Source organism: Gossypium raimondii, chromosome 5, assembly GCF_025698545.1.
Source record: "Gossypium raimondii isolate GPD5lz chromosome 5, ASM2569854v1, whole genome shotgun sequence".
Taxonomy (NCBI): Eukaryota; Viridiplantae; Streptophyta; class Magnoliopsida; order Malvales; family Malvaceae; genus Gossypium; species Gossypium raimondii.
Window position 1 is genome coordinate 18,491,363 of NC_068569.1, and position 13,119 is coordinate 18,504,481.

Consider the following 13,119-nt stretch of genomic DNA (forward strand, 5'->3'; position numbering starts at 1 on the left):
TCTTTATTGACACCACAAGTTAACTACCAAATCATTAACATTCAAACCAAGTCCAACTTATTTCAACTCAAGCAATCAACAAATTATTACTTAGTTACTTCCATACCATCACATTTGACTATTCTTAGCAAACATATAAGTTAACACTTACCATTTGATACATATAACCATCACTTGAACCTAGATAGACACCATCAAAGCATGCATCAAAGTTTAAACTACAACTATGTATAAGTAAGCTATCTACACAAACAAGCCATTAAATCATCACTACACACAACTTAAACTCCTATTACATGCCATATAAGCCAAGATGTTTACAAAGTCTACCAAAAGAGTTTCTGAATAGTGTGATTTCTCGAGTTGACCCAATCTCTCGATTCCACAAAATGTATTCTACAAAGAAAACAAGAACATGAGTAAGCCTACATAAAACTTAGTAAGTTCGTCGATAAAACGATATAACTTACTGAATTTAAACACAATAATTCAAATAATAGATTAATGAATAGAGTTCTAGTCACAAGACTAATAACAAAATTCCTGTTAATCACAGTTAACAATAGGTAAAAACTACTCAAACGTTAAAATGAATTAATAATCAATGCCCGATGAACTATACACGGATAAGAGTACACGGTTAACCACCCGAGAACACGCCAAACGCTCATATGAGCTAGTCCAACTGATAACACAACTTGGCACCAAGTGCTTAGCCCGTAGGCTAATGTCCGCCCCCAGTAACACACCAGAAAAACACTGAAATATAACACGATAGTCCGCAACAAATGCAGGACTTCGATATATTCAGTAAACAGAAGATATACAGAGTCATTATCACATCTCATATCAATCCCGTACCGTGATCTCATATTCATACATAACAGTAATATCCAAGTCGCAACAAATTAATTCATCCAAAAATGCAATTAAAAATATTAGTTTTAAACTGAGCGAACTTACAAGACTAATCCACAATGACAACGAAGGTGTAAAGACTATTCCACTATTTTCTCTTTTTCGCCGATCCCAACCCGTTCTTGATATAGAATAATAATTTCATTCAATTAACTATATCAGCAGAAAAAATTAAATCATTTCATGCAATTAAGTTCTTTTTGATATTTTATAAATTTACCCTCAACATTTCATTTTTATTCAATTTAGTCCCTAGGCCATAAACATGCAAATTAACCATTTTTATTTTAAACCCACCTTGACCGAATCTCTTAGGGCCTCTCTACAAATCCTATTTGCTGTTATTTCACAACAAATCCTTGTAATTAATTACCTTTAATAATTTAGTCTTTTAACGTTAAAATCATCAAAAAAATACTTTATAAAATAGTTCAATCTAACACCAAAGCTTAATAATCTTCCACAAACATTCAAGAAAAAATTCAACTCTTCAATGGAAAAAGTTATAATGTTTGATAGTTTTACGAATTGGTCCTCGGGTTAGCTAGATTAAGCTAATACAAGCTCAAAAACATAAAAATTACTAAAAACGATGAAATTTCACTTACCAAAAGGAGATTAAAGCTTGACCGAAGCTTTCCCAACCCTAAAATTGGCTATTTGGGTTTTCTTCCACGAAGAAGAACAGAAAATGTTCATATTATCATTTAATTTCTTTAATTTTAACTTAAATTTAACTATTTACTAAATTACCCTTTTTATTACAACTTATAAAATTACTAAATCATGTCCATAATATAAGTATATGGTTTAATTAGCATCTAAGGAGGGTTTAATTGTGCAATTAGTCCTTCAATTATTTTAAATTATTAGTTAATTAAACTTTATTTTAATTTAACCCTAAACTAATTAGGACTAAATGAGCAAATAGCCCAAAAGCTAGTGGATTATCATATCCACCACCGCTTGGACTTCTTGACCATGGTTTAATCATCATTTTGATCTCTTTACTTTTTTAAATCTATAGCGATTACATTTTGCCTCTTTTACAATTTAATCCTTTTACCTTAATTAAGCAACTAATCGTCAAAATTACCGTACCAAACTTCAATTCACCTATAATACGACTCTGTAAATATTTAATAAAAAAATGCACGAGCTCGGTTTATAGAAACGAGGTCCCAATAATTTATTTTTCGAAACCACTTGACTTCCGGAACAACCATTCATACTAACCATTAATTCAATTAGTTAAAATTCATTAAATCAAAATTCAATATAAATTTATTATTTACTCATGTAATTTAAATGCTAATTATATGAACTTATTCGTCAGATTTATGATTTTAGAATCACTATTTCTGATACCATTGAAAAACGAATTGTTACATAGTTACCTTCAATCTACAATAACATAGGCTACCCATGGAACCAGTGTGCTATTTCAAAGTTCTGGTGGACATTGGACAACCTTTAGTACTAAATCTTACTTCAAAAAAATCGACCAAGAGATGAAAGCATCTAGATGATTCTTTCCGGCGGGCAAAACCTTAACTTTAAAGAAGACGAAGAAATCGTGAGAAAAGAAATTACTCAAATTCAACATTTTTACATGATGATTTCACGTAGGTTAATGAGATGGAAAAAATTTGCAACTTGGCAAGATTTTATTAGTCCAATTTTTTTTAAAAAAAGGATTTATAATTTGAACAAAAATAAATTTTAAAAAATTAAAGCGAAAAAACAATATACTTTAAATACCGATTTATACATTAAGCCTCTTCCAACCCAACACAGTGCGCTACAATCAATTTTATGAGATTCGGTTCAGTCTTTCTTTTCATTTTTCTTAATATATTTCACTTCCTTTGTTTACAATGTTTTCTCTCCACCTAAGAATTGCAAAGATAAACCACAACCCAAGTTGGATTATAATATATGCTCATATCATCATTAGCCTTATCTATGAAAAGCAAGGCAGTCCAATTTCGTACCCCAAAACTATTCATTTGTGAAAAAAGTAATACTATCTATCTATTATCATTACAATACGAATTTTGTAAAATGCAATAATTTTTTTTAGAGTATTGACTCCCCAATACAATTTACAAAACAAGTCTCATTTCTCTTATTTTCTTAAGCGTCTATATAGACTCATAATTCATTTGTAGTTTATTTTTAGACAATGTGGGATTACTTACTTTTTTAACTAACAACATAAAATTAAATGCTATACTTGATTCTTAAAATTAAAGACAAAACTTTGTACAACATTAAACTTAATTCTTAAAAATTAAATGTTATTCTTTTGTTTGAGATTGTTCGATTACAATTTGAGGAGGTTGGTCATTAGACACTAATTATTATCTTTAAATTATTTTTTTGGTAATTCGGTAAAGAATATATGTTATTTATTTTATAATTTTTTATTTTCTTTCATTTTTATCGTGAAAATTTTATACATTTATATCGCATTTGTGTTATTTTTCGTTTTATAATCATGTATTAATTTATATTTAAAATATTATTTGCACTTGCAAGTTTTTTATATTTTTTACAAATAAGAAAAATAAAAATATTCTCATAATAAAATATATTTTTTCAAATATGTAAAATTATTTAAGTAATTTTCTTGATTGATTTAGTCTCAACTCGACACTAGATAATAATGTAAATTCTTTGTTATCAAATTATTTATTAACTAATGTACTTTTTATTTTTAGAAATATAGAGAAATGTAAAATAAACATATTAGGTTAATACAATAATATCTATAATTATTGACAAAATAATATCTATATTTAACATATTCAAAAATAAAAATAAAATATGCATCACTATATTATCTCGTATAAAAATAATGTAGAGTATTTAATGTACTCTCGTACAAGTTTTATACGCTATTAATGAATAATAACGTAATACCATCATTAAATAAAATAAAAAATAGTGTAGGACTTATAAATAAATACTGATAACTTTTTTAAATATAATTAATTATAAATAGATGCTAAATCTTGAAGCCCTAAACTATAAACTCTTAAACTTAATATTCTAAACTCGAGAGTTATTAATATTTATTTTTAATAGTTGTAATTAATATTAAATTATATTTAAATAAATTTATTAGTATTTATTTAATTATTCATTCATTTGATGATAAACTTACCCTTAAAATGGGGTAGGAGATAAGGTTTCTCTGACTTGATTTTTATCAAGTCACTACCAAGTACCAACATCTTTTGATGGTCTATATAAGAAGCCAAACGGGAAGTGAATCACTCACAAAATACAAACTTATCTCAGCCTTCAGATTTTTAGTTATATCAACTCATCTGAAACTGGAAAATGTTTTCTGTAAAAGAACTAGTTGAATCAGTTCCCCTCACTTCACTTCCTTCCAACTATATCTTCGGTAATACAGAATCTAATCGTCATTGTTTGCTCATGGAACCAGAAGAAACAGTCCCCATCATAGATTTCTCTCTGCTCACATCTCATGATCCTCATCAACGATCCAAAACCATTACTCAACTCGGCAATGCATGCTTGAACTGGGGATTCTTCATGGTAAACTGATCGGTTCAATTACATATATATACATATAAATATGTATGTATGTATGTTTTCTCTTACGCACTGATGAAAGGTCTTAGCGTGGGTTATCTTGTTGTTTTGAGCAGGTAATAAATCATGGAGTGGCGGAGACATTGAGAGACGAAATGGTAAGGGAAACCGAAAGTTTCTTCGATTTAAGAGGGGAGGAAAAGAAACAGTATGCAGGGAAGAAGCTGTTTGATCCCATAAGGTGTGGAACCAGTTTCAATGCTAATGTGGATAAGACTCTTCTTTGGAGGGATTATCTCAAGATTCACGTTCATCCCCATTTCAATGCTCCTGCCAAACCTTCTGGCTTCAGGTACTTCATGCTCCATTACTTTTTTTGTTTTTTAATGATTTCTTTGCCAACTCATGAACCGGGAGATGTTTCTTTTTGCTTGCTTTGCTTAACAGCAAGGTTCTGCAGGAATACTGCGAAAAGACTGGAGAAATGGCAAATGAGCTGCTTAGAGGGATATCTGAAAGCCTGGGACTGGAAGAAAGGTACATAAATGAGAAACTGGGAGTGGAATCTTCGGAGTCTCATCAGCTGTTCGTTGCGAATATGTATCCGCCTTGCCCACAACCTGAGCTTGCAATGGGTCTACCCCCGCACTCGGATCACGGGCTCCTCACAATCCTCATGCAAAATGGGATTCAAGGCCTTCAAGTGATGCACAAAGGAAAATGGGTTCTTATCAATCCCCTTCCCAACTCTTTCCTCGTCAACACAGGCGATCACATGGAGGTACTTATGGGTTTCCTTTCTTGTATGATTTTTGATAGTTGATTAAGACGTTATTGGTTGAAAAATGGATCCCAACCCTTTTGCAATGTTGATTTCAGATACTGACCAACGGCAAGTATAAAAGCGTGTTGCACAGAGCTGTGGTGAACAACAAAGCCACGAGGATATCCATTGGAACTGCACATGGCCCACCGCTTGACACCCTCGTAAGCCCAGCAAAGGAGCTGGTGGCGGACGACGCCGGCCAAGCATATCTAGGTATCACGTATAGGAACTACTTGGAGCTACAACAGAGCAAAAGTCTCAGTGGAAAATCCTGCTTGGATCGCCTCCGCTTTTCGATGTGATCTCGTTCTAGTCACTGTGTTCATCATTTCGTCACTTAATATCAGGTGTGCCATATTTTAATCATAGAAAAAGGAAAAAGTTGATTGGTGTGGAGCTACAACAGAGTAAAAGTCTCAGTGGAAAATCCAGCTTGGATCGCCTCTGCCTTTGAATATGATCTCGGTCTAGTCACCGTGTTCATCAATTCGTCACTTAATATCACGTGTGCCTTATTTTAATTCATAAAAAAGGGAAAAAGTTAATTGGTGCTATGTTGCTCGAGTCAACCATGGTAACATGTACCTAAATGATTGTGCAAAAAACAATTATCCTGCTATATCACTTGCAAAAATTATTGTCTTCATATAGATGGTATATAATATTTTGTTGAACCATGCTTTTGTGACTAAATTGTTGGATAAGGATCATCAAAAAGTAATCATGATTATTTTCAATTATGCCCTAAAATCAATAACTATATACAGAACACAGAAACAAGCATCGCTATGGCAGTAAGAACAAATAACCATAAGGGGACATGATGCAAAACACATAAGTAAATCATAAGCAAACAAAATTCACCAACAAACCTTGAACATCGAAGTTCTGTCAACGCATGCCTTGGCCAAAGCATCAGCCCAACAATTCATCTCTCTTGGTATATAACAGAACTGAACAGATGAAATGGCAACCAACACTTCCCTCAGTTTCTAAGGTCGAACTCGAGATGCCGGATTATGACACCATGATACCGTCGTAATTTGAGAATCTGATTCAAGTAACACCCTCACATCATCTTTCCAATCAGCAAGCGAGCCAAGTTCCAATGCCACCTTAATAGCTTCAAGTTCTGCATCAATAGTTTCCAACATTCCTAAAGGCCCTGAGAAAAGAATCTTCACTCTACGGTTATCATCCCTCAGAACTCCCCCATAAGCACCAGTAAGCTTCAGTGAAGCGAGTTTAATTAACTCCTCTAACTGGACTGGTGAAGACGTTTACTTCTAGTTCACGATTAGGTAGTAAATAATATTGTCGAATATTAAGTGATTGAGTTTATATCATTAGCCAATTAAATATAAATTTCAATTGGATAATAATAAAAATATTCTTATTTTACAAAATAAATTATATTATTTTAAGAAATATAATTTTTTTATTTTATATCACGCAAGCCTGATAACTTTAAACATTTATACTTTATTATTTATATTAATTTTTTCATACATATAGAATTATAGAATTTTGTTGTTTACTCGCTATAACCTAGTACAGAATTAGCAGATTGGACTTTTCTACCCAAAAATGAAAAAAGTTGATTGGATTTAATGAATGCCGGTGCAAGAAACACGGGGATACCAGTCTATCCAGTTACCGAGAGACTTTCCTTTTCGGGAAAATGACGGATAATTACCGACCAAATGCCAAATATAGTTCATTTTAGTAGCGAAAAGCTTGATAGTTGACAAAAGAACCGTTGGTTTTTTTACTTTATCCATTCGTAACTGCATAAATTAACCTCCTTTTCCATGAAAGCTAACTGTTATCTTATCCTCTTATCTCTTCCATTCTTGTTATTTTTTCTTGAATTCAATGGGGTATCGGAAAAACCTAAGAATAGTGTGCGGTAACCTGAAAGATAAGGGTTCATTGATCAAGACCGTCTTATCATCAAAGCCCCACAAATCTGCCGTTCGTTGCGTGATCCTACGCGCCACCACCCACGGCTCCTCCTCCCCACCATCAAATCATCGAATTGCCGCCGTCATCTCCCTTGGCCTTGAATCAAAAACCGAAGCATGTTCTTGTATCCAAGCTCTCATGGATCGACTGCATAGCACGAGCAATGCGTTGGTTGCACTGAAATGCCTCTACACCATCCATAACATCATAGGGAAAGGGTTCTTCATCTTGAAAGACCAGCTCTCAATGTACGAATACTTTGGGGGTCGAAATTTCCTCAAGTTGTTGACGTTTCGAGACGATTTGGATCCAGAAACAAGGGAAATGTCCAAATGGGTTCGATGGTACGCAGCCATCTTGGAACAAAACTTGCTGGTTTCCAAGGTCTTAGGCTGTCACCTTTACAGTAAACGTGCCAAGAATGTTATCGGTAAGGAAAAAGACAATTTCTCGAGTTCGTTGAACTCCGATTTACTAAATGATATCGATGCTCTCGTTGAGTTCGCATGCCAGGTAGGTGACCTTCCCGATTCGCTTCATCTTCAACGAAAAAGTTTGGTGTACGAGATTGTAAGATCCGTCGGCGAAGATTACAGATTGGTCCAACGTGAAATCGGTACTCGAGTTGCGGAACTCGAAGCGCGAATGATGAGTTTGAGTTCTAGCGAGTGGACTCAGTTCCTGAATTCGTTAACCAAGTTCGAGGATTGTAAGGAGGGAATATCTTTGTTGTTTAGAAACAGAAACAGGAACGATGAGTTGTGGGATTTAGTGAAGGAAACAAAGGCAAAGCTTGTGGCAGTGATGAAAGAGAGAGGAAATGACGGCAAAAGGACGTTAGTGGTTAGATTCTTACAACGAACGAGTGGAGCGAGTTGACTAGGTTTACTTAACCGGTTGGCATATGGTGTAGAACCGAGTGGTGGTTGGGTGGGGTTTATTTGACCGGTTCCTATAACTCCACTTACAATGATTTTCTTTTAAGGACATATACATTGTGTGGTTTTCTCTTTGTTGGGTACATGTGTGGCATTTATTATTTTTGTTGACTTGAAAAAATAATAATGTTGAGTGAGGGTTGTTTATTTTGTTTTTTAATTGTATAGTCAATATAAGGAAATCAATTATTGCTATTGATAATGGATTGGTTACAATCTAAATTTTTTGAATTTTTTTATTAGTTACGAGATTTGATTGTTTTAGTGCACAATTTTAATATACTAGTTTCTAATATACGTTTAATTTTTTATTTGAATTATTAAATATAATTAAAATATATTAATTTAATTAACAAATCACCTACACCATATAAATTACAAACAAATAAATAAAAACAGTTCCATCCCAACCTAAATTTAAAAAAATAATATCATAATATTATTACCTCATCTCTCTCCGGTGTGATTGGTTTTCCGAATGTGATTCAATACCGTCTCTTCCAATAACCATGGTTTTAATGTTCAATTCTTTTTATATAATTCTAACTTATGCTAATTTTTACTTGATTGACTGTGCTTAACTATCAAATGTTACTTATAAAGCTAAACTTAATTTTAATTGATATACAATTCTAATCTTAATTAAGCGATTTACCATTCTATTCAAGTTGTTTCAATAATACCAATTCTAGAAATGAAACTTAATTTAAATGCGAATAAAAGAAATTAGTTTGATTAAGACAAGTCACCTATAATTTATAAAGTATATTAAACCAACCATTCATTTACAATTATTTAATCGTATCATTCTCGAATCTTATATTATAATCTAAGTAATGTGACAAAATGGAAATTTTGATAAGTGGATCTGTTGATTTTAGTATAATTGCAAATGACAACAATCACAATTAAAATATAATAAAATTCAACACAGCTCGCACGTCCCATTGAAAATTTGAAGTATTTCTATTCCACTCAAGCCCAACATTTCGGAATGCTCGGCTCGTAAGCAACACCCAATCGGGCTCATCTATTTAATTATAACTTCACTGCTTCTGGGCCATATGGGCCCTTCTTTTTGCACCTACAAAACTTAAAACGCTATCATTCAACTATAATTTTAAAAATATGATCACGCAAAACAAACATATTCTTTCAAATTTGTTTTTTAAAAAATTAACAAGAAAATAACACAGCAAATTAATTTATAAAATATTAAAATTTAATAAATTACCTTAAATTTTTTATAAAACAAACTTGAAAAGCAGAAAAACAAATACAAAAATAGTTTTTTTCCTTTATAAAGTAATTGTTTTTATTAATTTTAAATATTATTGTAATAGCCAATCAAATCCAATAAAACTTGGGTCAATCCTGACCCAATTGCATTTGGCCCAATAAGGCCCAAGTGTGCTAACCCTAGCCTAACCCTAAGCAGCAGTTAGCAGTAGCCACCCCACGTCGCAGCAACCTCCAGTGCCGTGCACGCCCCACGTTCGGCAGCCTCCCAAACTGTCCCACATCTTCGCTGGCACGTCCACTCGCACAACGCTCACACATCTGCAAGCCATAAACAACACTAATAGGATATACACACAGCAAAACAGTTGTAAAAGGATTTAGGGAGGGCTATATAAAGGCCAATCATTTTCTGTAACTGGGTTAGCAAAAATTTTGTATGAAAATTAACAAGAAATACAAGAGAAAGAAAACGATTTTGGAAGGTAACAGATTTTGTTCTGTTCTTTTACTGTTTTCACTTTATTTTGTTTTTCTTTTGTTAGCCTAAAACAAAAATAAATAAAAAGAAGAAGGAAAGGGGTTTTTACCGGTGGTGGCGCGCCGTCGTGGCGCCGTCGTCGTCGTTGTGGCCGGTAAAAAATGGGTCTGAAATGGTGGAAGGGAGGCTGCGGCAAATACAAAAATGGCAGAGAAAGGGTTTTGAAATGGGATTTTATAAGGGTTCAAAAGGGGCCATTTGCGCGATTGGTCCTTTTCTTTTTGGGGTTGTTTAAATTAAATTTATTATTTCTTTTAAATTTTACTGCATATTTTAATATTGTTTCAATCCGGTCCTCATTGCTGTGCAGTGTTTAGGAGGTTTGGGTAAATTTCTTTTTAGGTCTTCCTCATGTTACGCGCGTTTTAATTTGCTCCTTTTCACGTTTTCAATTTTCGAATTTAGCCTTTAAATTCTATTTATTTTCAATATTAATCCTTCATTTGTCATTTTAAGGTTTTTTTTTTATAAATACTGTTAGATTGTTATTATTAGTGTATTATTATTAGTATTATTTAATATTATATTAAATATTAATATTATTATGCCTATATGTATATACGCATATGTATGTTAATATATATGTACATACTTTAAATGGCTTTAAAATATATAAACGTGTCTTGTATATTTTATTATTACTATATTTTTCTTAGTTTTATATGCATTCGTACATATACATATGTTTTATGAATTTTATATCATTTTCCTTTTTCCTTTTTTAATTCTATATATATATATTTCTTTTATAATGTACATATTTATACACTATTCAAAGTTATAATAAAATATTTTTCGCATTTTATATATATATTCATATTTTCATAATTTGCTAATATATTATGTTTATACATTTTATGTTTATTATTTTTAAAATACATGTATATTTTATTATTGATTCATTTTCGTGATTTTTGTATACGATATATGCACGAGCATTTTATCATGTTTTTAAAGAAAATATATATATTGGTTCCATCAAAGTATTAAAATCATTTTTAAAAATTTAAATATTTGGCAATCCTAACTTACTGGATCATGATCATTTTTCGATGAATTTAGAAAGCTAAGTATTTATTTTACAATAAATTCGTAATTTTCAAATAAAAGCTTATTCTCGGGAATCAAAAATGTCGGGTCCTAACTTACTGGTCGTGACATTTCGTCATCTCGAAATAAGAATTTTTAAAACGAAAGGTGCTATTCGGTATTTGAAATTCTGAGAAATTGTGCCCTAATTTACTGGGTTTCGATTTTTCTTTATTTGATCTAAATAATCGAATACCCTTTTAGATTTAATTGTGTGAGTTTTAAAATTAAAAGACAAACTTAATTTTAAAGATTTAAAGGTATTGTGCCCTAACTAACTGGGTGTGATATTTTATTTCTTTGAAATAGGAATGTTTATCTTTTTAATTCATCCTCGAGTTAAAAATTTTTATTTAAACTCTTTTCAAATTTTCGACATCAAGACATAAAATAATCAAATTTGGTACCGATTTTTGGGCGTTACGAGGGTGCTAACCCTTCCTCGTGCGTAACTGACTCCCGAACCTGTTTTCTCAAATTTTACAGACCAGAATTGTTTTTATGGTGAGCCGATCACACCTTAATAAAGGATCGGTGGCGACTCCAATTTTTGTTTTTAAAGTCAATAACTTATTTTTGTTTTCAAAAAAATGGTTTCGACAATTATATTAATTTATTATTATTAAATGTTAAATAAATTATTGAAAACATCTTCTTCTTTTTTTACTAAGTTTGGTCTTCAAAATATTTTAAATTAAACTTATATAACAAAATTCAATCAAAAGTCAAAACTTAGTGATAAATCTCAAAATCCACTTACAGTACCGTCAAGTTCATTTTTCTATCGAAAGGGCATGGACAATATCAAAATCAAAACAAATACAATTCAAAATTATTAAATATTATTACAAACATTATAAAATATTATGGATTATGCCTCACATTTCGGTCAAATTAAAACACAAACAGATAGCAACATCGCGACGACAAAAACAAGGAAGAAGCAAAAATGACGTCGCAATGTCATGATAGGGGATGTCACGACATGGCGACATGTCATGTAATTTTCTCGGTTTTCTTCTTTCAGTCAAATATTGATTATTAGTCTCAGTCGAACTCTAATTAATGTCGATTATTTTAAGAATATTTGACCTATGAAATTAGCTTACAAATAGACCTTCTACAACCTTAGAAAAGAAAACCATGACACTTTTAGGTATTAGCTTTCACAAGCTTTCAAAGAATTTTGTGTTTACGTTTTTCGGGTTTCAAGGTTTAGTTTTTATCTCCATCTTTGTACTCTTCATTTTTGCCAATTTAGTGAAATTATCTTTGCCCGTGGTTTTTTATCCTCTTCGAAGGATTTTCCATGAAATATTTGTGTTCGATCTTTTCCACTTTCATGTTATTTTACTTATTCATTGTTTACACGGGTTTATCCCCAATAATTTGATATCAAAGCTAGTTCAATTTTCGCATTCAACTCATTTAGAGATGGCAGGAACAATGTTTGACGTTAAGAAGTTCGATGCCATCAAAACTTTCAATCTGTGGCAAGTTCGGATGACAACAATACTGGTCCAAAATGGTTTGAAAAAGGTCATTACAAGGAAAAAGGTCGCAAATATGGAACAATTAGAATGGGAAGAGCTTGACGAGAAGGTCTTATCTGCAATTCAATTGTGCCTCACGAATAATTTATTGCAGGAGGTGTAGATGGAAAAAACGGTATCCACATTGTGGACAACGTTAGAAAATCTTTATGTGACAATGTCTCTGGTTAACCGGTTGGTCTTGAAACAACATCTATACACATTTCGCATGGACAAAAGTTAGCACCTTAGAAATCATACTAGTCAATTTATTACTCTTTTGAATGATTTAAAGAATGTTGAGGTTCAGATTGACGACGAAAGATCAGACTATACTATTATTGTGCTCTGTACCCATTCCATACAAGTCTCTCAGGGGGACATTGGTTTATGGTAGAGATAAACTCTCGTTCGGTGATGTAAAGGATCATCTATTGAACAAATACAAACTCGACAATGAGTTTAGTTCGAATAGCAAGTTAGATACGCAAGCCTCAGTTTTGG

General features: G+C 32.1%; 2 protein-coding genes and 1 long non-coding RNA gene across 3 annotated transcripts; 2 read left to right on the plus strand and 1 right to left on the minus strand.

Annotated features, from left to right (window-relative positions):
• The first annotated feature begins 4,186 nt into the window (after nt 1–4,186).
• On the plus strand, nt 4,187–5,957 carry LOC105770879 (2-oxoglutarate-dependent dioxygenase 19). The gene is made up of 4 exons (XM_012592240.2): nt 4,187–4,488; nt 4,602–4,837; nt 4,933–5,266; nt 5,365–5,957. Exons 1-4 carry the CDS (start codon nt 4,267–4,269, stop codon nt 5,611–5,613), a joined length of 1,041 nt encoding a protein of 346 aa, XP_012447694.1. The 5' UTR covers nt 4,187–4,266; the 3' UTR covers nt 5,614–5,957.
• A 900-nt stretch (nt 5,958–6,857) lies between these two features.
• On the plus strand, nt 6,858–8,416 carry LOC105770881 (putative clathrin assembly protein At4g40080). The gene has a single exon (XM_012592241.2). It carries the CDS (start codon nt 7,187–7,189, stop codon nt 8,153–8,155), a length of 969 nt encoding a protein of 322 aa, XP_012447695.1. The 5' UTR covers nt 6,858–7,186; the 3' UTR covers nt 8,156–8,416.
• A 1,075-nt stretch (nt 8,417–9,491) lies between these two features.
• LOC128041326 (uncharacterized) lies at nt 9,492–10,291 on the minus strand. The gene is made up of 2 exons (XR_008196146.1): nt 10,044–10,291; nt 9,492–9,774 (listed from the first exon to the last, which is right to left on the minus strand). It is a non-coding gene; the product is annotated as an uncharacterized LOC128041326 (long non-coding RNA).
• Between the last annotated feature and the right edge of the window lie 2,828 nt (nt 10,292–13,119).

Coding starts and splice junctions, on each gene's coding strand:
- LOC105770879 (XM_012592240.2), top strand. CDS start 4,267: ATGTTTTCTGTAAAAGAACTAGTTGAATCAGTTCCCCTCACTTCACTT. Junction 4,489..4,601: donor TGAACTGGGGATTCTTCATG/GTAAACTGATCG, acceptor TGTTTTGAGCAG/GTAATAAATCATGGAGTGGC. Junction 5,267..5,364: donor ACACAGGCGATCACATGGAG/GTACTTATGGGT, acceptor TGTTGATTTCAG/ATACTGACCAACGGCAAGTA.
- LOC105770881 (XM_012592241.2), top strand. CDS start 7,187: ATGGGGTATCGGAAAAACCTAAGAATAGTGTGCGGTAACCTGAAAGAT.